This window comes from Muscardinus avellanarius, assembly GCF_963383645.1.
Source record: "Muscardinus avellanarius genome assembly, chromosome: 3".
NCBI lineage: Eukaryota > Metazoa > Chordata > Mammalia > Rodentia > Gliridae > Muscardinus > Muscardinus avellanarius.
Window position 1 is genome coordinate 96,922,910 of NC_137788.1, and position 22,181 is coordinate 96,945,090.

A 22,181-nucleotide genomic window follows, 5' to 3' on the forward strand; every position below is an offset into this window, starting at 1 on the left:
TGGTAGAATACAGCCAAATACTTATATAGACTGAACTTAAGGTGAATAGCAATGAAATAGAGATATTTTTAAAGATAGACTACTCGAGAAATTTGAAAACTTTTTTTCCAAAACACCACATTTCCATTGCTTCAGAACATTTGCAGCTCCCTGAGACCCGAGGTCAGCGAGCGCACCTGCATCATGACTTTCAGGCGATCCAGAGGCGCGGTGCTTGTTCGAGAGACGGCACCGGCGATGCCTCCTGCCAGGAGCTGCCTCCACCACTGCCCTGACTTTTTCTCATCTTCTGTGAATTCATCTGGAATAGTTAAACTATCCCCTATGTCAATTCCCTGTCAGAAAGCAAAACAGATAGTTATGCTCCTTCAACTAAAAACAGATAATCCCAGAAGTTCTTTGGTTTTAGAGAATTGTATTTCACATTAAGATCAACTCTACTGCTTAGAATTTTTAATGCACCAATTTGAGCACATACATGATTACGGTCTATTCACACTAAACACAGTTTAGTGTCGGTTCACAGGAAACTGAAATTAACAATAATTACAAACGTAACAAAACCAGTCATTATAATGTTTTCCTTTTATAGATTGAGTGGTTTTTCTCCTACTGGCCTAGCTCAGAATGAAAGGGCAGCATTTTATCAGCCATAGTGAATCATTTTTAGTTACAGCCACTTTTCATAATGCTAGAAAATCATATCCTATTGGTGGTGGTATTGTTTAAGAAATTAATTTGGGGCTGTGGGTGCAACTCAGTGGAAGACAAAAATTCCTTATATGTGTGAGGCCCTGGTTTCATTCCCTAGAACTACCAAAAAAAAAAAAAAAAAGATAAGCTAGTTTGTTTCTGGGCACAGTAGCACTCTGTGTAGTCCCAATCACTAGGAAGCCTGAAGCCAGAGGATGACTGGAACCCAGGAATTTAAGGTCAGACTGGACAATAAAGGAAAAGCCCATCTCAAAAAAAGAAAGCTAGCCAGGCGTGGTGGCGCACGCTTGTAATCCCTGTGCTTGGGAGGCGGAGACAGGAGGATCACGCAGGTTCGAAGCCAGCCGCTTGCTCTGGCTTAAGAGACCCTGTTTCCAAATAAAAAAAATATAAAAATAGGTCTGGGAGTGTAGCCCAGAGGTAGAAGGGCTTCCAGGAATCCCAGTACCACCAAAAAAAAAAAGAAAGCTAGTTTGCCAATGTTTCTAAGATACTCTCTTCACCTCAAAATTATATCCACATCATATTTCATACTTTACTCAATGATGAAATTTTGAAAATTTGATATAGAACAAAATAAAATTGATGAATAAAACATTATCAGCCATTTTACAGGAAGACAATTTCTTTGCCAACTTTTTTTTTATTAAATTGAAAAATCTCATTCCCAAACATCACACATGCTTTAAATATGTAAATGAAACTACACATGTGAATATCCCTAAGCTTGCTTCCTATATTAACTGTCAATAAATATTTTGTAAGTCTGACTTGCCTTTTAAAACGTGCAAAAGATTCTATATAAAATTTAGCTGAGAGGAAATTATTTGAAATGATCATTCTTTTAGCTATTCTGAACATTACTATAAATTACAAATATAGTTTGAGAGAAACAAAATTCTATTATTACAATATTTTTACTCTACTATCTAAATGACTTGGCATAAAAGGCTTTATAGGCAAGAATGCAAGGAGCTATGCCAACAGCAGTGATTCTCTCTTCCTTCATTTTACTATTAATAAAATGGGTATATGATTGTAGGCTCAAGTGTTATCATCTATGTCCAAAGATACAATAAAAACCACGCCTATATAAACTTTATAGTTGAAAAGGTCTTCATCAGCACTCTTGTTATAATGCTCTGTGTACACTCAGGCATTGCTGTCAGTGGCCATGTCAACTCAAGACTTCAGTACTGCCCAGAAAATGTATTAAAATCCATGAATGAATATTGAACAAAAGCCCACTAGGAAAAAAAACAATCAAACAAACAAACAAACCAAAAACTTCCTTCATAGAGTTCCCAATGGTTTCAGGAGCTGATTAAACAGTAACATATTTTCATTTACACCAGTATATTTTAGCAGAATATTAATAGGACTCAAACAAAATGGTATGAAACACTGAGCAGATGAGCCAAAATGATTCTGTAACCAACAAAGATTATTATAAATACTACATGCCAGAGATGAATCTAGGCAGTCTGCCCGAACAAACCAGTTTCAGGAGGGAACTCTGGCTGTATCACTGATTGCCAAGAAAACTGACCCCAAGTATGAGGTGTTGAGATCATTCAGGTGATTTCGATTTATAAAAAGAAAAGGCTGTGACATATGTACTTTCTTATGGTGGAATCCCGAAATGCCATGAAAGCTGGGGAACTTACTCATCAAAATGGTACTTCTCCCAAGTTTTGAAAATGGCTATGCTTGTACAGAAGATACTCTACACATCTTTGCCTGATGGAATGGACAGAAATCTACAAGTTAAGGAGTCCTGGGACTTGGGCACCTGGCCCCTCAAGCTGTATTACCGAGTGCTTAGAGTGCTAACTATACCGATGGCTGACAGCTCCAAATAAGTAGAAAGGGCGCTTACAGTAGAATGCTTCCAGAAGCGGACGATTTCCTCAATGTCTGTAACAGGATTGAACAAGAAATAGTCTCTCCACTCATTCCAATCCACTGTCATTGTCCCATCAGCATCGATACTGAAAGATTTTTTTAAAAATCAGAAAAAAATAAATTGATATATAAAACTAACATTGGCCATTTTACAGAATGACCATTTATTTTCCAATTTAATATTTTTTTCTGTTCTGGGGATGGAACCCAGGGGCATTCTACTTCTAAGCAACACCCCTAGCCCTATTTTTTATTCTTTATTTTGAAACAGGATCTCACTGAGTTGCAAAGCACTAAATAGCTGGAGCAGTCCACAAACCACGATCCTCCTGTCTCAGCCTCCAAATGCTGGGATTACAAAAATGGGTCACCACACTCTGCTTCCAACTTAATATTCTTTATAAAATAAAAAAAAATCCAAGCCATGTGTGGTGGTACATGATTATAATCCCAGCATTTGGGAGGCTGAGACAGGAGAATCATGGTGCACAGACAGCCTCAGTTATTGCTTGGTGAGACCCTTTGCAACTCAGTGAGACACTGTTTCAAAATAAAGAATAAAAAAATAGAGCTGGGGGTATAGCTCTTAGGTAGAATGCCCCTGGGCTCCATCCCCAGTACTGAAAAAAAAATTCATTCACAAATATAGACTATTGGAAATAGCCGCAGGCATTTTTTTTTTTTTGCGGTGGGAGGGGGGGACCAGGGACTAAACTCAGAGGCATTCTACTTCCAAGCTACACCCCCATCCCTTTTTATTTTGTTTTGAAACATGGTATTGCTAGGTTTCTGAGAGTATATTTGTCGAGGTTATCCTCAAACCTGGAATTTTTCTGTCTTAGCCTCCCAAGCACTAGGATTACAGACATGTGCCACTTGATTTTTATGGTCCTTTCAGATTGTTTTAACTATTATAGATTTTTAAAAATGGACCCCAAAATTAGAGAGAGAGACAGCTCACTAAAGACTACCTTTAGTATTCTGTCGAACTCTTAACTCAGGAAGTTTTAAAATTAAAAAACTGGAGGTTTCAATATTGGAAGGTAGTCATGAGTGAATGCACAATCCATTTTTTTCTTGCCCTGGCTTGTAAAGATATTTATTTTCATTAAATTAATACATTTTAATTATAAATTAATACATTTTAATTATAAGAATAATGAATATTGTTGTGGCATATTTGTGTGTGCAAATAACATACTTAGATCATATTCAAACACATGCCACTACCCTTCCTTACCCCCATCTCCTATATTTTCCTTAATTAAAACTAAGGACATTCATACTAGACACTATAAATAAAATGAAAAGATAAAGAAAAGGTAGATATTTCGTATGTGCACGCGTGCGTGCGCGCGCACGTGTGTGTGTGAGAGAGAGTGAGAGAGAGAGAGAGAGAGAGAGAGAGAGAGAGAGAGAGAGAGAGAGAGATCCCCAACCTGTTTTTTATTCCTTAATATTCTTTTGCAACATTTAGATGTGGTTTTGAAATATACTCAAAATATCCTACAATTTCTTTCTCCAACTTTTACCACAGTAATAAAATTAGCAATGATTGTAAAAAAAAAATCTAACTCTTTGTGCATTTTGAGTCTTAAGAAATCCTGGTACCTCATTTTCAACTTTAAAAATAACATACTGTAATCTTAAATATTTACCATAAACTTTTTGTTTTACCAGCTACTTGACAATGAGGCCATTTGCATCTGTTTTCTCCTAAGAACAACAGATAACTGTGCCACAATTCTGACTGTCTGGTTCACTAATATATACCCAGCTCCTAAAGTGGATGGCACGGAGAAGGCAATCTCTATTCGCAAATTACTTGATGTCTCGGGAGAAAAAAACAAGTGTTTTGGTGTCTCCTCAAATTCCATTTTATAATTGGTATGAAAATAATGCATAAAGGTGGCAATAAAATAAAATGCCATTTCCATATGTTTATGATTGTTTTCTAGTACCATTTTGTATTTTGATCTGCGTATGTGAAATTGCACTTAAAGTTTCTCTTTTTCCTGCATAAGGCATTAACACACGCTCTGTGTGTTTGTAAATTCCAGCCACTACTTGTAACATCATTCTGGCCTGTAATATCTGTAGCTTTATTTTATCACTATTTTCTATTTTAACACAATTACTTATTGTCTGATCCTACCTCCCAACCTCTCACATTTGAGCCTCTTCCACAAGACAAGGATTGTTACTGATTTTGTTCACAAATATAATCGAGTATCTAGAAAGAGTATGGAGTAAATATTTATTGAATGAATCCCAAGTTCTACAGCCGAAGGCCACAGAACACTTGGGGCTGACAAAGTACCCAGGGGAGACAGTCACAAGTGGGTTGAGGTTGCTTTTTTCTCTGCAAATTACACTAATGAGGTTGAGCACCTCTGACCGCATTCATTTCCTGCCCATATTCCCGTGTGAAGTATCTCTTAACATCTTTAGTCAGTTTTTAAGATGTTGTATGTCTTTTCCTCACTCATAGCTCCTAACGGTTGATTCTAATTCTTCAAGTTATAACTTGGCAAATACCTTCCCTTTGTCTTTTCACTTTATGTTATCTGTCAATCTTCTTGCTTTTTAGCTACCTTTTTGTTGTTGTTGTTTTTGTTTTTGTTTTTTTGGTTTGGTTTTGGTACTGGGGATTGAGCCTATGGGCATTCTACCTCTGAGCTATACCCCTAGCTCTTTTATTTTTTATTATAAAATAAGGTCTCTTGTAATCCCAGAATTTGGGAGGCTGAGACAGGAGGATCATTTTTCGTGGACAGCCTCAGCTACTTAGTGAGACCCTGTTTAAAAATAAAGAATAAAAAAATAGGGCTGGAGGTGTAGCTCAGAGGTAGAATGTCCCTGGGTTCTATCCCCAGTATGGAAAAGATAAAACAAAGGGTTTCACTAAGTTACCCGCACTGACCTGAACCTGCCATCCTCCTATCTCAGCTTCCCAAGTCCTGGGATTACAGATGTGTGCCACTGCATACAGATTTTTGTCTTATTTTTAATAAATTCTCCCATAATCAGAGATAAGAATAATTCATTCAAATCCCCATAATATTCATCTTTAAGACTATAAAATTTCCCCTAGGTACCACATTAGAAATATCCCACAAGTTTGAATGTTTTCAAGTTTTTCAAATCAAAGTATCCTTAAATTTCCACTTACGGCTTCCTTTTTGTCTCATAAGTTATTGAGGGCCTATCATTTGCGGTATTTTGTTTCAGCAGCCCAAGCTAACTAAACACCTTGATCTATTCTGCCTCTTGGGTTTAGAATGTGCATTTTTCCTAAAGCTATCAAAGGTAATATAGGAATATTATTTCTGACCTTAGGATAAGAGAAAAACCTTGCTTTCATGAGTGAACGTGACTTTAGAAGTAGAATATTATTTTATCCAAATCCCAAGTCAAAAATCTATCAGCCAGACTGGTGCACACCTGTAATCTCCTTCCTTGGGAGGCCGAGACACAAGGATTGCAGGTGTAAGGACAGTCTCAGCAAGATGAGACTTTCAGTGACCTAGCAAGACCCTGTTTCAAAACAAAAAATAAAAACTGGGCCAGAGGTATAGCTTGGAGATAGAATGATCTTGGGTTCAATCCCTAGTAAAACACACACACACACACACACACACACACACACACACACATACACACCACACACATACACACACACATACACACACACATACACACACATACACACACATACATACACACACATACACACACATACACACATACACACATACATACACACACACATACACACACATACACACACATACACACACATACACACACATACACACACACATACATACACACACATACATACACATACACACATACACACACATACATACACACACACATACACACACATACACACACATACACACACACACACACCTATTTATCTCTTTTTCATTTTTTAGTTACTCATTTATTCAAGAAAGCATTTCTCACCCAGTTCTAACAAAAGAACTCTATAATCAGCCTTGAGATTTCAATCTGTTCTATAGGGCAGCTGCTTTTAAAAGAAATTCTGAACAGATAGAAAGGAAGAAAATGATGCTATATTTTCCTATGAGAAATACTGTATTTGTGCAAGGAAATATACAGATATAACTGGAAAATTTTTTGAATACTTTTAGACAGTGCTCACACTGAAAACATAAGAATATAATGTAACCAACCATTCCTGTTTTCAGTTATCATAAATAAATCGGTACCTACAGTGTGTTTAGGTACTTCAGAGGTTTTGGCTCTATCCTGTAAAATAAAACATTAAGTCTGCCAAAGTCTAACTTAGTAAACATCTGAACTGACTTCCCTGGACAATCATATTCAAACTGGCCTCTCTGTTTTCTGCAAGTTTAAATCAGTATTTCTCTGTTAACCATGAGAGCTTTGGAATTTCCCTCTTATCCAGTCACATGTTGTTTAGTTAGTTAGATGACCAAGAATCTTCCAGACTCCTTATGTTTTGACAAGTTCTACTGTCACATTGGGACCCAAGTTGGGGGTTGGAGAGGGCACCACCCAAACTCCTCCAGATTTAACACCTCACTGCTGACCCACTGCCCGAGACTTTGCAAGAGAGAGTCTAGTCTGAGTGACCCTCTCCCCCTTCACTGTAGATATATATGTGAATACACAAAATGAAAAGGAAGAAAAGAAAGAAAGGTAGTGCGCATACACAATGGGAATGGGGACGTGCATGGGGGAGTGTTTTAAAAACATACAGTTTACCAGGCATGGTGGCGCACGCTTGTAATCCCAGTACTCGTGAGACAGAGACAGGAGGATCGTGCAGGCTCAAAGCCAGCCTCAGCTACTTAGTGAGGCTCTCAGCAACTTAGTGAGACCCTGTTTCCAAATAAAGTATAAAATAGGGCTGGGAGTATAGCCCGGAGGTAGAAAAGTCCCTGGGTCCACCCCTAATACCACAAACAAACAAACAAACAAACAAATAAATAAAAACACACAGTTTTCCCAGATAGGATATTAACACAAAAGTAAAAAATCACTGTCAGTAGGTAAGAGCTCACCTCTGAAGAATCAGCTCTGCCTGTTGTTCAGAAATCGTTAGACCCAGTAACTGGAGAGACTGGACAATTTCTGAAGCTTCAATTTTTCCTTTAAAAAAATGAAAGAGCATAAACTTGGGCTTTAAGTTGACAACTGTGCATTTCAAATCTCTCATTTGAGACGTCTTTGAAACGATTAAGGAAAAAAGTATACATCTGGGTAAGTTACAGATTTGCCTAAATACATAATGTAACATAAATATACAAAATTTAGTAAAAACATTATACAAATCTCCACGTGCTATTTTATTCAGTAATCATAACATCCTTGTCAATTTTAAAAAGTACCATTCTTCTGATGAAGGGTTGAGCGCTCCTGTGTCCCTACCAGGTGACGTCATTGAGAAGTAACAGAACTGAGGCTCAAATCAGGTTCCTCACATACAACTCAGAGCATTCTCCTTACCACTGTATTCCTAACGATTTCCATTCGATTCTTAGTATTGCAGCAGTCACCATCTATAAAGTCACTGCATACACTTAAATAGCAAATATCGGACCCTCGCTCCTACATGAGTCAAGGTTAGGCTCCTGAAAGCCCTTCACATTTCCATCAGCCGATCAGCACCTAACCTTGTCTTGTGTTTCCGTTTAAAGGCATCTCATCTCATGGGTATATTGTTGATTCACTAATATCGAATTCTTCGTGAGACTTAATCTGACACATGGCCTCCTGGCACTTTGGAACACAAGACAGCACACTTCAACACTATGCTTGGGGAGTGAGTGAGTGAGTGAGTGTGTGTGTGTGTGTGTGTGTGTGTGTGTGCGTGTGTTGTACATGTGGTGGTGCGGATTAAACCCAGGGGCATTCTACCTCAAAGCTACACCCCAGTCCTATTTTATTTTGAAACAGGGTTTCACTAAGTTGCTGAGGCTGGCTCTGAACCTGCGATCCTCCTGTCTCAGCCTCCCAAGTACTGAGATTACAGACATGTGCCATCATGCCTAGCTTCATGGGGAACATTTTAAAAAGCAAAATTATCCCCCTACAAGTAGAAAAGGTAAAAAAAAAAAAAGACACAAAACAGACCCTGAAAAGAGAATATGGACAGTCTGAGAGCTGAGATAAGCAGGTGGAAAGCCACCCTCCTCTGCGAGGCTAGGAACGTGTGTGTTGAGCAACTCAGGCTTTACATTGCTTTGCGCATGTTCACAAATGACTGCAAAGCAGGGCAGTATGCATTTTGGAGTTACTTTTGAGGTGAATCTGCAAATATGAGTCCACAAATAATGATGATCAACTGTATACACTTTGCTTTAAGGAAGTCTGATAAAAATATGAACCTATAATGATAAATTGTTTTAAAATACATCAAAATCAAGATAAGTTAAAGGGATGTTATTCATATTTACTACAAAGATACATTAATGTTTTATCTGTATTTCCTCTGGTTCATTTAAGATTTTCTGAAATGGACAATTAATTGATGCCTGCAACAATTTATGTACTGGGATGCCTGACTGCTAATTATCTGGCAGTCAGTCCTGAGGTAGCTCTATCTCCCTCCTAGCTCTTGGCTGTCCTAAGAGTATACAATCTTGTCTCTGCAACTGAACTACAGAGGGTCCTGACTGGAACCCTGTGTTTGCAGGAGGGGAAGGAAGCTGACTGTCAGAACTGAATTTTGCTTTAAGACTCCATTAAGGTTAGACTTAGGGATCTATAAAGCAAGGTTTATCAGAGGCCAAAAATGTTCCCACAATCCTGTGTTCTTCCTCAAACTCAGCTCTTCCTGGCTGAGAGTTAGTCTTGAAATAATATCAAAACTATCTAAAGGATTTCCTGGCTAGTATATTTATTTGTTTGAATTTGAGATTCACTGAGGTTAATTTTCAATATAAACCAGGGGCTAACAAACTATAACCCTCAAGAAAAAAAAAAGCCTGTCAATTGTATTTGTAAATAAAGTTTTATTCAGTTTTGCATTGGAGATTTTTTCATTAATTGTAACATACTAACAAAGTCAGAGCAGTTTAAAAGCAACCTAATCTTTCAACAAATATTTTAGTGTGTGTTATCTGTGAGAAACTATAGGAATCCATAATGATTCCAAGGTAAACAGGGGTTAGTAAGAAAAAAAGTATACACATTGGAAATGATAAAAATAAGTGAGCTATTTTGTATCAATATTTTCTCGATTATCTGAACTAACATCTTTAGTATTAAGCTAAAAGGAAAAGTAGACTATAGGAGAAACAAATTGACTTGGCTATGAAAACATAATTTTAAAACCTCAGTAGATAAAAGTTTTATTCAAACACAGCCATGTACTTTTATTCACATTTTTGTCTGTGGCCAAGATGAGCAGCTATTACTGAGACTTTCATAAAAGTTTTCCAACCCCTTTTATGAAGCATATTTTCTCTCAACCTATCTGCTCAACTTGTATCTTGAACAACAAGTCTATGAATGAAGTAACCCCGATTATCCATCAGTAGGGAGGAGGTTGGAACAGCATTATAATTTTTCTTCTAATCAGAGTTTGCCTGTGAGGGTGGGGCTTCTTTACTCTTCCCTTTCTCTTCCCAGAGCCTTTTGCCATGTTTAACTGGGACTCTTAATTCCAGGTATTATTCTAAATAGAAAAGTCATAATCCCAACCAGAAGGTACAACTTAAATGTCTACATGCTATTTTTTTTCTAATTTTTAGGTTCATAGAGTAGCTTCTCTAAATTAATTCATCTAAAAAGACTATCAAATGTAAGACAATCTGAAAGTCTTTTAAATTTTAGAATGTACATTGTTCATGCCTATAGATGAATAAAAATACTTCTATTTTCCTGAGAGGGCAGGACAGCATAATAACTATTCTTAATTCATAACTTTAAATCAAATCAGCACAATATTCCATAGTTAACATTTTAGAATAGTTTTTACTTTAGCAGACAAACCTATCTATAAATCCTCTTCACTAAAAATATGGCTTCTACATAAAAATCACATTGCTAAAATAAATATTAATGCAAACAATAATTATCATCTAAAAAGGGCTATTTTAGACTCTCAGAAGCATGAGTATTTCTTTATAGCTATTGATGAATAGAAGAAAAAAAAAAGACACACCATCATTGTTTTTGTCCAAACTCTTGAAGGCTAATTTCATTTTTTTCTCATGGTCTTTAAGGTACTTCATAAATTCTTCAAAATCCAGCTTCCCATCTTTGTTGATATCTCCAGTGGTAAAAATTTTCTACAAAAAATAAAGAAATTTTATTTCCAGTAGGAGCTAAAGTACTAAATTAATTCTATACATACTTCAAGCATATTGGCTGTTTCCTGTAAGACTAAAGTAACAATTTTTGCCAGATATATTATTATCCATTATGATACAGACCTGCTAAAAAATAACTATTCTATTGCAAAAAGGAGCTTATGCCATATTTCAATTAGAAAAATAATGTGTATTTCTATAAAACATGTATTTTTTAAGGCTAATGTAATTGTACCCTAAATTTCTTGACATGTATTTTATAAACTCCAAGAAAGAAGACAAATAATTTTTTTTTTTTTTACTACTGGGGATTGAACCCAGGGGTATTCTACCTCTGTGATACACTTCACTCCAGACCTACTTTTTTATTTTTTATTTTTTAAACAGGATCTCACTAAGTTATAGAGGGCTTCACTATAGCTGAGGCCAGCCACAAACCTGTGATCCTCCTGTCTCAGCCTCCCAAGTACTAAGATTACAAATGTACATTACCATGCAGTTCAAACTATCCGTGTCTGTTTTAGAGAAAGAAATAAGACCTTCCCTACCACTACTCACAATACAAACTTTCTATCAATTAAGACATTTATAATCCCCTATGCAAAGCTTGCAAACTCTGTTGTTCTGATGGTCATACTCTTTTGGGTAAACAGTGGCAAAATTGTGACAAGATAGTGCAATGGTCAGACCTAAACTCTAAACTCAGAATGATCTGAACTTAGGAGCTGCAACTAAAGATATAGAGGAAATTTATGGCTTAAAATGTGGCTGCCAATGCTCGGTCATTGAGGTTTACCTCAATTCTAAGAAACTACAAAAAACTTAAACAAAAAGGAGGTGAAGAAAAATATAAGAGCATAAACTAGTGAAAAAGGAAACAGCCAGGTATGGTGTCACACACCTGTAATCCCAGTAAAGGAGGATGAGATAGGAAAATTGCAGGTTTGCAGCCAGTCTCAGCAACTAAAGGCCCTCTGCAACTTAGTGAGACCCTGTTTCAAAATAAATAAACAGGATTAGGAATGTAGTTCAGAGGTAGAACACCACTGGGTTCCATCCCCAGTACCACCACCACCAAAAAATAAAATAAAATTAAATTAAATTAAAAGTGGTTCTTTGAAAAGACCAATAAAATTGATAAACTCCTGAAATTGACAAATAATCCATGTCAGAAAATAAAGATGGAAATTGCTAGACACTAGAGATATTATGGACTACTATATCAAAACTATAAAATGAGATAAAACAGGTAAACAAGAAGAAAAAGAGAACTTACTGACAGTTGACCTAGGACAATGAATAATCTTAGTAGTCCTATAAATATTCAAGAAATCTAACCTGTAACTTTAAAATATTCCCATAAAGAAAAAAACCAGGCATACACAGTTTTAACAGTAATGTCCAATTTTCTAAAGAAGAAATAACACCAAATTTCTAGAGAAATGGAAAGGTAGGAACATTTCCAACCCCATTTTATGAGGCAGGTATACCCTTGGTTCCAAAACCCATTGGAGAGAAACGTCATAAAAAAGCATAATTACAAGCAGTGTCACTAGTAAAGTAGATGCAAAACTCCTAAGTAAAATGCTAGCAAATCAAATCTAAAACTGGAATAAAAAATTATTACATATGTATGTATGTGTATGTGAGTATTTATATAAACATATACTGTAGACAGGTAGGTAGGTTGGTAGATAAATGGATAGATGGATAATAAAGTGAATGGATCCCAGTAATATTAGGATTAACTTTTCAATTTACCATATCAATAGAAAAAGAGAAAAGTCATGTGATTGTTTTAATAAACATTTGATGAGTTTAACATCATTCATAATTAAAAACTCAGAAAAATAGAAATAAAGATGTGCTAACTTACTCTGTTAAAGGATTTCTACAAAGACATCTGTTTTTATTTTGTTGTTGTTTTATTCTACTTTGAGTGAGATTCTTTTAGCTGCACCCAAAATAGCTTTGATAATTATTACCATCAATTACTATTGACAGTCTTAAGATCACATTCATCTGATTTATGTCACTGGAGAATAATTATTACTATTTAATTTCTTTTACAAATTAGATTGGAATCTAATCTGGAAATTATTTCCTGATTATTCAAACTATATACTGAGATTTGCATAATTTAAGGGAAAATGTCACAGAACCCCATTTAAATACTAAAGTTTCATCTATGAAGTTTATAATTTGGTCATTGGAAATTTCAGTGAACAGCTATCATGTAGAAAGGGGACTGAAACCACAACTATTCTTAAGATCCCCAGAGTTACAATCATGTACTCACTCCAATTTAACAATACCATGAAAGACTAAGATTTTTCTTTTGGATTTTCTTGTATACTCTTCTGTGTGAATAAATGAAGACCAGCCAAATGAAAAAAATAATAAAAGTGATTTTTCACGAACTTGCTATATATAAGGAGTCGGTCTCTGTCATATCTTTGGCAGAAACTCAAGGCCGGGGCCTGGGAAGGTTCTGGAGCAGGAAAGGGGCTCCAGGTGCACCCTGATTGGAGGCTCTGGGCAGGGGACGGGAAGGTGATTGGTGGGAGATGCATAGCTTTCTCTGGTTGATCCTAAATTGGAAGTGAACACAAAAATTGGAGCCGGGCGTGGTGGCGCAAGCTTGTAATCCCCGTGCTTGGGAGGCTGAGACAAGAGGATTGCACAGGTTCAAAGCCAGCCTTAGCTACTTACTGAGGCTCTCAGCAACTTGGTGAGACCCTGTTTCCAAATAAAATATATAATAGGGCTGGGAGTATATCCCAGAAGTAGAAAGTCTCTGGGTTCGACCCTTAGTACATAAATAAACAAACAAACAAAAGCTGGGTGTGTGGTGGGGCACACTTGTAATCCCAGTATTTGAGAGGCTGAGATAGGAGGATCGTGTAAGTTCGAACCCAGCCTCAGCTACTTAGTGAGGCTCTCGGCAACTCAGTGAGACCCTGTTTCCAAATAAAGTATAAAATAGGGCTGGGAGTGTAGCCCAGAGGTAGAAAGTCCCTGGATTCCATCCCCAGCACCACAAAAAAAAAAATTAGAAAAGCTGTCGGCATGAACTTTGGGAGTCTTTATTAGTCAAGCTCTGGTCAGTGGTGTCTGAATGTTATAGAGTTACTGCTTAGCTTCCTAGACAGTCACAGGAAATTGCAATCTGACTGCAGGCTGGTTTCCTGGTCTGTTTATTGTAGATAAGGAGCTGGATGCTGCAAGATGTCAGTCAAAGCTATAGTATAACATATGGCCGGGCCATTGCTCATTTGTATACTCAGTCTCTCACCTTTCATAGCAAAGAGCAAAACAAAACCAAGTATCGATTTGGCAGGTATCCAACAAAAGCTGTACCTTCTGTGTCTCTTTTTACATGAGAATTTTAAACTTTGTTGTTTTATAATTTTATTTGGTACATTATAATATATAACATAGATTCAAAGTGATAATTTATACATGCACACAGCACATTGATGTCTTTGTATCATAACACTATATAATGTTAAATTTCTATTTTAAATCAATTGAATTCTCAGTCTAAATAAATGAATTTCCTACTAAGACAGCTAGAGAAATGAGGGAAGGCATCTCGCATCAGAACTTAGAGATGTCACTGTTATCTGAGGAAAAGCCCTACAAAGCTCCGCTGAAATCTGTTCTTTGAGACTGGTACAGAGCCCTCCAGAGATTCCTCTCTCTTGGCTTTGATTTGTGAGCCCACATCAGTCATCACTGAGTATACAAAGCTTTTATATGGCCTCAATAAAATACAAAAAACAGATCTGCAAAAAAAAATGCCTTTGATAAGGAATGAATGTGTTTCACAGGAATGTATTTATGGTATAATCCAGAATTTCTTATGAAATTCTTATGAAGGCTAGTTTGTATCAAATAAGTAAATACATACGTTGCAAATCTAGAAATAAGAATGGCTTCAGCTTTAAAAGGAAAAACTTCAGTTTTTGTTAAGTACTGATTAGAAAAGCTAAGTGAACTTTACAGAGATAACATGATGGAGTAACCTGCCCCAAAGAAAACATCTACTCCAGGCCTCTGATAGCACAGATGTGTCAGTCAGCTTTCCATCACTGTGACAAAATACCTGAGATAATCAAGGAGGTAAAATTTATTTTGGAGCACAGTTTAAGGCCATATCCCTTGGCCCTGCTGCCTTTGGGCCAGTGGTGAAACAGTGCATCATGTCAGGGCGTGTGCAGTAGAGCAAAGTGTTCGCCTTGTGGCTGGAAAGAAAAGAGAGAGAGAGGAGAGACCAGTGTCCACCATCCCCCCACAAGGGAATGCTCACATATGACCAGAAGACTTCCAACTGGGTCCAGCCCTTAAAGGTTCCACATCAGTCAGGTGTGGTGGCACACATCCCAGTACTTGGGAGGCTGGACAGGAGGACTGCAGTTTTTAGACCAGCCTCAGCAACTTAGAAAGACCCTCTTTCAAAAAAAAAAATTAAATAGGGCTGGGGACAGAGCTCAGAGGTAGAATGTCCCTGGATTCCATCTCTAGTAAAAAACTAAATTTAATTTAAAAAGGTCCCACCATTGCCCATCTCCCAGCAGCAACACAGGAGAGGACCAAGCCTTTAACACATGGGCCTTTGGATACCACTTATCCAAATCATAGCAAAAGATGAAGAAACCATGATGCATTGCTTGAAATATAGAATGTCCTCAAAATACAATCGACCAATGCCTTGAATGGATGCCTAAAATAAAAACTTCCAAAGTTCACGTGGCTAATAGGAAGAGTTTTACAAAGTCTTAGCAAGACAGAACTCAATCAACACTTTTGTGAACACAAAGTGCCAACTGTCTAAAGTGAACTCAATAGTCCTTACTCGCATGAATCCCCCAGTCTAGTGGGACAAACATCAAAAGAGCAAATACAACTGGAAAGTAATAATTAGGTACAATAATAGTATCCAGAGAGAAAATAACTCAAAAGTGCTGCTGTGCTAGCACTATTGAGGAGGCTGTGCATACTGGGAAGGAGCGTGTCATCGAGCCTCTTTGGAAAGAGTTCACAAAAGAAATGATGTCCAAGCTCAGCCTTGATAATTAAGGTCTAATAATTAAGGCATGATATGTGGAAACTTGAGCCACTGGTACACACACACACACACACACACACACACACACACACACACACACACAGAGGAGAGAGACAGAGACAGAGGCAGAGAGATTGGTTCTCAGAATGCCACTCTTCTTCCAGGAATAGAAACCAAAACATAATATTAGACTTTCCCACCTATCCCACTCCCATACAGGTAAAGCAGGTGCTCCAGCTCCTCCTCACAGGGAGGAAGCCCCGCCTACACACCCATTCAGGTTACTAGAGACAGGTGTGCAAATTGAGCGAGGCGACCCCAGAGAACAAGGTTGCAGTCAACGACTAAAAAGCAATATCCCAAGAGGAAAATTTTATTATAGCCAGGAAGAAACTTGAGAAAAACACTTGAAAGTATTAACCATGTTGAACTATTCTTATTAAATAATAAAACTGGTACACAAGCACAGGGACACAACAGGGCTCCCAGCCCCAACATCTCTATGATCAGAGCCCCGATGAAGCCCACCTGCTCCTCCCCCAGGAACTGAATGAGTCCCAGATCCTCCAGGCCTTCTTTAAGTTCAAAGATGTCCAGAGTTCCATCTTCATTGTGGTCCAGGTACCAAAAGAGATCTTCATAGAGGGCGTCCATCTGCGATGTCTTTTCAGCAGCTAGGCTGGTCCACACTGCAGCCCTGAGCTCCCCAGGAATGGAAGTCCCCAGGTTTGGGACTGGAGGGATGTCTGCCCGAAAGAGACCTGATAGCAGCCTCCTCGGAGGTGTCAAAGTGAAGCCCCCCCCCCTCCACAGGTTGCTCCGCAGGACTCAGAGGGCGGGTCCTAACGGCACAGGGTGCGCGCGGCTCGGACACCCGGACCGCACCGCCGAGGCCGGGAGGAGGCCCTGGGTTCAGGCCACATCCGCAGGTGAGACCATCGGATGCCCTGATTCCGCCACAGCAAAGGCAGAGCGGAGGCGACTCATATCCCTGCACCCAGAAGCTTCCCGAGAGACCCTGGCACAGGGCTATCGAAAAGGGGGGATTATTTGGAGAGCGAGAGCTTGGATGAGGCCCGTGGATGTAAATGGCTGGTGGTGGAGGCTCGCCGACGCTTTCTAAAAGTTGACAGGATGCAACCGTCTAGGACTGTTTCTAGGGTCCAGGCATGGAAGAACTTCTATCCTAACAGCTGTCAGGGCACACTGGGAGTATGATCTCCAAATGCACAGAAGGAAGCCAGCTGGGGTCCAACAGAGAAGGTGGAAGTACTCAAAAGCAATGCGTCTGGTTCTCACACCCATCTCAGCCACTGAGGGCCCTGGACTCCTAACCATCCATCTGTGGTCCCTCGCCAGGCCACGGGAAGTGCGGTGCAGTAAAAATCTCCACTTTTTATGTAATCTATTTTCCTAAATGGAATACTCTTTAAAGATGCTTATACTTTTACTGGTATAATTGTACATCAGGGTTAAAGTGACACATTCATACATGTATTTCCCTCCAGTCTACCCTGCTACTCCCTCCCTCCCCACACCTGTGAGGTCGGTAGTGATACCTTCAAGTATGGACATAGCATTATTTGAACTGTTTCCTTCCTCTTTCCTCTCTCCGTTTTCCTCCCTCAATCCCCTTCCACTGCTCTGCTCTCTGCCCTCATTCAGCTGAAGTACTTTTGTTTCCTATTTCTACAAAAGACAGAAAACAACTTCCTGAGGTTGGCTGATCTCACTTAGAATAATATTCTCTAGTTCCATCCATTTTCTTGCAAATGACGTGGGATGTTGTTGTTGTTGCTGCTGCTGCTGCTGCTGCTGCTTCTTCTTCTTCTTCTTCTTCTTCTTCTTCTTCTTCTTGGCTGAGTAAAATTGCACCATGTGTATACACCATATTATCTTTATCTATTCATCTGCCGACAAACATCCACACTGGCTCCATAACTTGGCTACTGTGAATTGTACTGCTATAAACATGGGCATGCATGTAATCACTACAGTGGTTTAGCCTTTAATTTATTTCTTTTTTTTCCCCAAAGATACTGAACAGTGGTATAGCTGGGTAATATGGTGGTCCCTTTCTTAGCCTTTTGAGGAACCTCCATACTGTGAAATACTCTTAAAAGAGTTAAATATTAGCCGAATGTGGTGGTGCACGCTTGTAATCCCGCAATCTGGAGGCTGAGACAGGAAGATCATGGTTTGCGAAGAGCCTCAGCTACTTAGAGAGTCCCTTTGCAACTCAGTGAGACCCTGTTTCAAAAATAAAGAATAAAAAATAGGGCTGGCGGTGTAGCTCGGAGGTAGAATGCCCCTTAGGTATTCTACCCCATACTGCAAAAACACAGTTAAAATTAATAAAGAAAATTTAGGTTAGCCATTCCCTATTAACTCTGGCTCTAAACCGCTCATTATGTCAAGTACTGGGTACATAATGAGGACCATCACGTGTCTTGAAATACTCATGGGTTTCCCTTTAGGAGGAAGTCACACTGGTTAGTTATAAGTACTACTATAAGCTGCACAATAAACATTTCCCCAAGCTGCCGGGCAGTGGCAAACGTCTCATGCTATTTCGCAAGATGTGCTGTGGCTCAGTCAAGAATGAATTGCATACCTCTGCCATCTTGTACTCCACTAAGATGTATGACTACAATGCACTAAGAATTTTATTTATTTTTTTTTTTTGCAGGTCTGGGATGGAACCCAGGGGCATTTGACCTCCGAGCTGCCCTCCCCCCAGCCCTATTTTTTATTCTTTATTTTGAAACTGGGTCTCACTGAGTTGCAAAGAGCCTCACTAAGTAGCTGAGACTGTCCGCGAACCACAATCCTCTGGTCTCAGCCTCCCAAATGCTGGGATTACAAGCGTACGCCACCACGCCTGACTAAGAATTTTTTTAAAAGAATGAATTGTCCCACAAAAGTGAAATTTATAGTCCACAAGGGATAGTCCTTTCCTGTGCTCTGCAGAGAATACAGGTGGTGACAAAGAGTCACAAGTGATGTGTTCAGGTGGGAAATGATTCTCTGTAGGGCCAAACAGAAACGTCACAAGTCCTGGCCAGGGTAGTAAGGAAAATGGACAGACAGCATGTTTAGAATTGAGACGAGGGAGCAACCTTAAAGTGGACAGTCTCCTCTAATGACAAGCAAGTATTTTTGTTGAAGAGCTCTTTCCACTTTTTTTAATTAACCTGTTCGTTGTTTGCTATTATTTCTTAGTCCCCATGTAACCAACTAATACATACAAACCTACCAAAGGGAGAGTTTCAAGAGTACAGAGATGGAGCTGGGCCAGAGGCGCATGCCTATAACCCCACTACTTGGAAGCTGAGGCAAGAGGATTCCAGTTGCCAGCCGTGGCAAATTAATGGAACTCTCAGCAACTTAGTGAGACCACTTCAAAATGAACATAAAATATGTCTGAGGGTGTATCTCAGAGGTAGAATGCCTCTTGATTGAGTCCTTAGTACCAAGTAAATAAATAATCCATACAATAATGAACCCTCTTGGTCTTATTCACCACTGTATCCTCAATTTATTGAACACTGTCCAGCACTACTGAGAAACATTTAGTGAATGATTTTAATACTTGCACTAACTTGCTGGGTGAGTTCTTAATCATTCCTAGTTTAGACTTGAGGCTTCCAGGTATTAAATAACTTGTCCAAGGCCATGAGTGGTAAAAACATTTGATCTCTGATCTGATTCCACAGCCTAGAATATAACCCCTGTTCGCACTGCGCCACTGAATGTCCAGCAAACACGATGCTCTACATTTCAAACTTTTTCAATAAATCCTTTTGTTCCTGTCATAAATCCTGCCAAATATAGATATCTCAGTGGATTCTACTTCACTCTTAAAAAGATAAGAATGTGAACTTGGAGTGGCTGAAAAAAGTTAAATCGCACCTTACAGAATGTTGTCTTGTGGCAGCTTATTTATTTCTAAATATCCTAAGAGGAATACTAATAAGGAAATAATTCTGGGCTAGGGTAAGATTATAAAAGTGAAGTGAGGCCTTGAACAATGGCAAAAATTTACTAGGCAGAATGAGAGAAATCCCGGCAGAGAAAAGAAAGAAAAAAGATAGATGTAAGCTGGTTATTGTGGTGTATGCCTATAATCCCAGCACTTGGGAGGCTGAGAGAAGGAGCACGGGTTCAAGGGCAGTATCAGCAAGTGGTGAGACCTTCAGCAACCTATGGAGACCTGTTTCAAAACAAAACAACAACAACAAAAAGGGACTAAGAGTGTAGCTCCGAGGTAAAATGTCTGTAGATTCAGTCACTAGATACACACACAAAAAAAACCCCAATATGTATATGTATACATATGTGTATATATGTATACATATATACACATATGTATATATGCACACACACATATATATACACCTACCTACATATGCACACATATATAGAGAGATAGATAGATACTTACAAGCTTGTAAATATAAATATAGATATAGATAGATAGATTTATACAGTTATGGCCCAGTCAGGGATCATAGAATGCCAGGGCTTTGGAAAAGTGACTGAAAAGGTTCCGAATGCTGTCAAAATGGAAAGGGCAGATTATGCCTCACTAGGGAATTTTTTCATTGTTTTTCAATTCTTTTAGAAACTTTATTTTCACAAGGGAAGAATAACATCAGGCTTTAAATAATATAAATTAGGAGAAAACACAAAAGATACAGACTTTGAGTATTTTTTTTTAACATCTGGTATAAATGTAGTTGGAATTCCATTGCTTTCCTGATACCAAAATCTCCCTGGTATGATGTCCTACAATGTGTCTCTGTGACTTTTTTTTGTACTGGGGATTGAACTGAGGGGCATTCTACCTTCAAGTTATACCCTCAGCCATTATATATATATATATATAATGTGTGTGTGTGTGTGTGTGTGTGTGTGTGTGTGTGTGTGTATGTATATTTTTTTTTAACAAGATCTCATGAAGTTGCTGAGAGTATCACTAATTTCTGAGGCTGGCCTTAAACCAGAAATCCTCCTGTCTCAACCTCCCAAGTACTGGGATTACAGGTGTGTGCCATTATGCCCAGCTCCTATGATTTCTATAGCATGTTTCCGTAGTATCAGGCCAGACTATAAAGTTTCTGAAAATAAAACTATTAATGGATGAATCTTCCTTATTAACTGAGAAATTATCTCATGATGTAAAATGCTAAAAAGAAATTCCATTCAAACCAATAAACATTTGCTAAGCTGCTATTTTTGTATGTGATTCTATTCCATCTATGGTTATAAAATGTAAAATGTCTCTTGTTTAGACAGAATCAAAACAATGTAGAGAATAAGAATTAAAAGACTCATGAAAAGAAAAAAGATAATTAGATAATTATAGAAAATTAATGTGTCTAAAAGGAGAAAGGATAATTATAGAAAAATTAGTAGAGGCTAAATACTGTGTCTCCTTGATCCTTATACTACATTCTACTCTCAGTCCACAGTCTTACATTCCTGAGTCCTAGGACAGCCTAATGGTAATTTTCTCTCTTTTGAACATTAATTTCATAGTAAGGGAATTTGGAAACACGTAGGAGAGAGAGATCATATTAGATGAAACTGTACTGATTTCATTTCCAGCTGGTTCTTAGATATCTCAAGACTTGCTATGAAATCTGATCTCTTCCCTAGATAATTTTGAACCTCTTAATAATGGTTATCTATTTCTTCCTTATGTCTGTTTTCTACATTCTACTCATTTCTTCTAAGATCTTAAGAAAGTTAAATGAAATGTATTCTCTTGTAAATGCTGAATTCATTACAAAAGCTTGGAAAGATGGAGAGGATACTAACTCAGATGAAAATTTAGCCGGGCGTGGTGGCACACGCTTGTAATCCCTGCGCTTAGGAGGCAGAGGCAGGAGGATCGAGGCCAGCCGTGCTGGCTTAAGAGACCCTGTTTCAAAAATACAGAAAATAGGTCTGGGAGTGTAGCCCAGAGGTAGAAGGGCTTCCAGGAACCCCAGTACCACCAAAAAAAAAAAAAAGATGAAAATTTACAGTGAGGTTTTACCTCAAGTTAATTATTTGTCTTAGCTAAAGCCATTACCTTGAAACATTCGGATAAGAACCAGCCCATAGTTGTCACTTCTATATACACAGGTAGACAATCTTCTCGATCCTTTATATTACACAAACCTTTGACC

At 38.3% G+C, this 22,181-nt stretch overlaps 1 protein-coding gene across 2 annotated transcripts in view; it reads right to left on the minus strand.

Moving 5' to 3' along the window:
- LOC308260758 (mitochondrial adenyl nucleotide antiporter SLC25A24) overlaps nucleotides 1-22,181 on the minus strand; it is a gene marked incomplete at both ends in the record, with an annotated part of 49,663 nt that overhangs the window by 22,358 nt on the left and 5,124 nt on the right. Inside the window, 5 exons of one of the 2 annotated variants that reach the window (XM_080692272.1) lie at nucleotides 177-335; nucleotides 2,594-2,705; nucleotides 7,680-7,767; nucleotides 10,787-10,913; nucleotides 16,534-16,659. In XM_080692272.1, the coding sequence (XP_080548398.1) occupies nucleotides 177-335; nucleotides 2,594-2,705; nucleotides 7,680-7,767; nucleotides 10,787-10,913; nucleotides 16,534-16,659 (612 nt within the window). Of the gene's footprint in view, nucleotides 1-176; nucleotides 336-2,593; nucleotides 2,706-7,679; nucleotides 7,768-10,786; nucleotides 10,914-16,533; nucleotides 16,660-22,181 lie in introns of those variants that run through there. The other variant, XM_080692271.1, reaches the window with a different exon arrangement.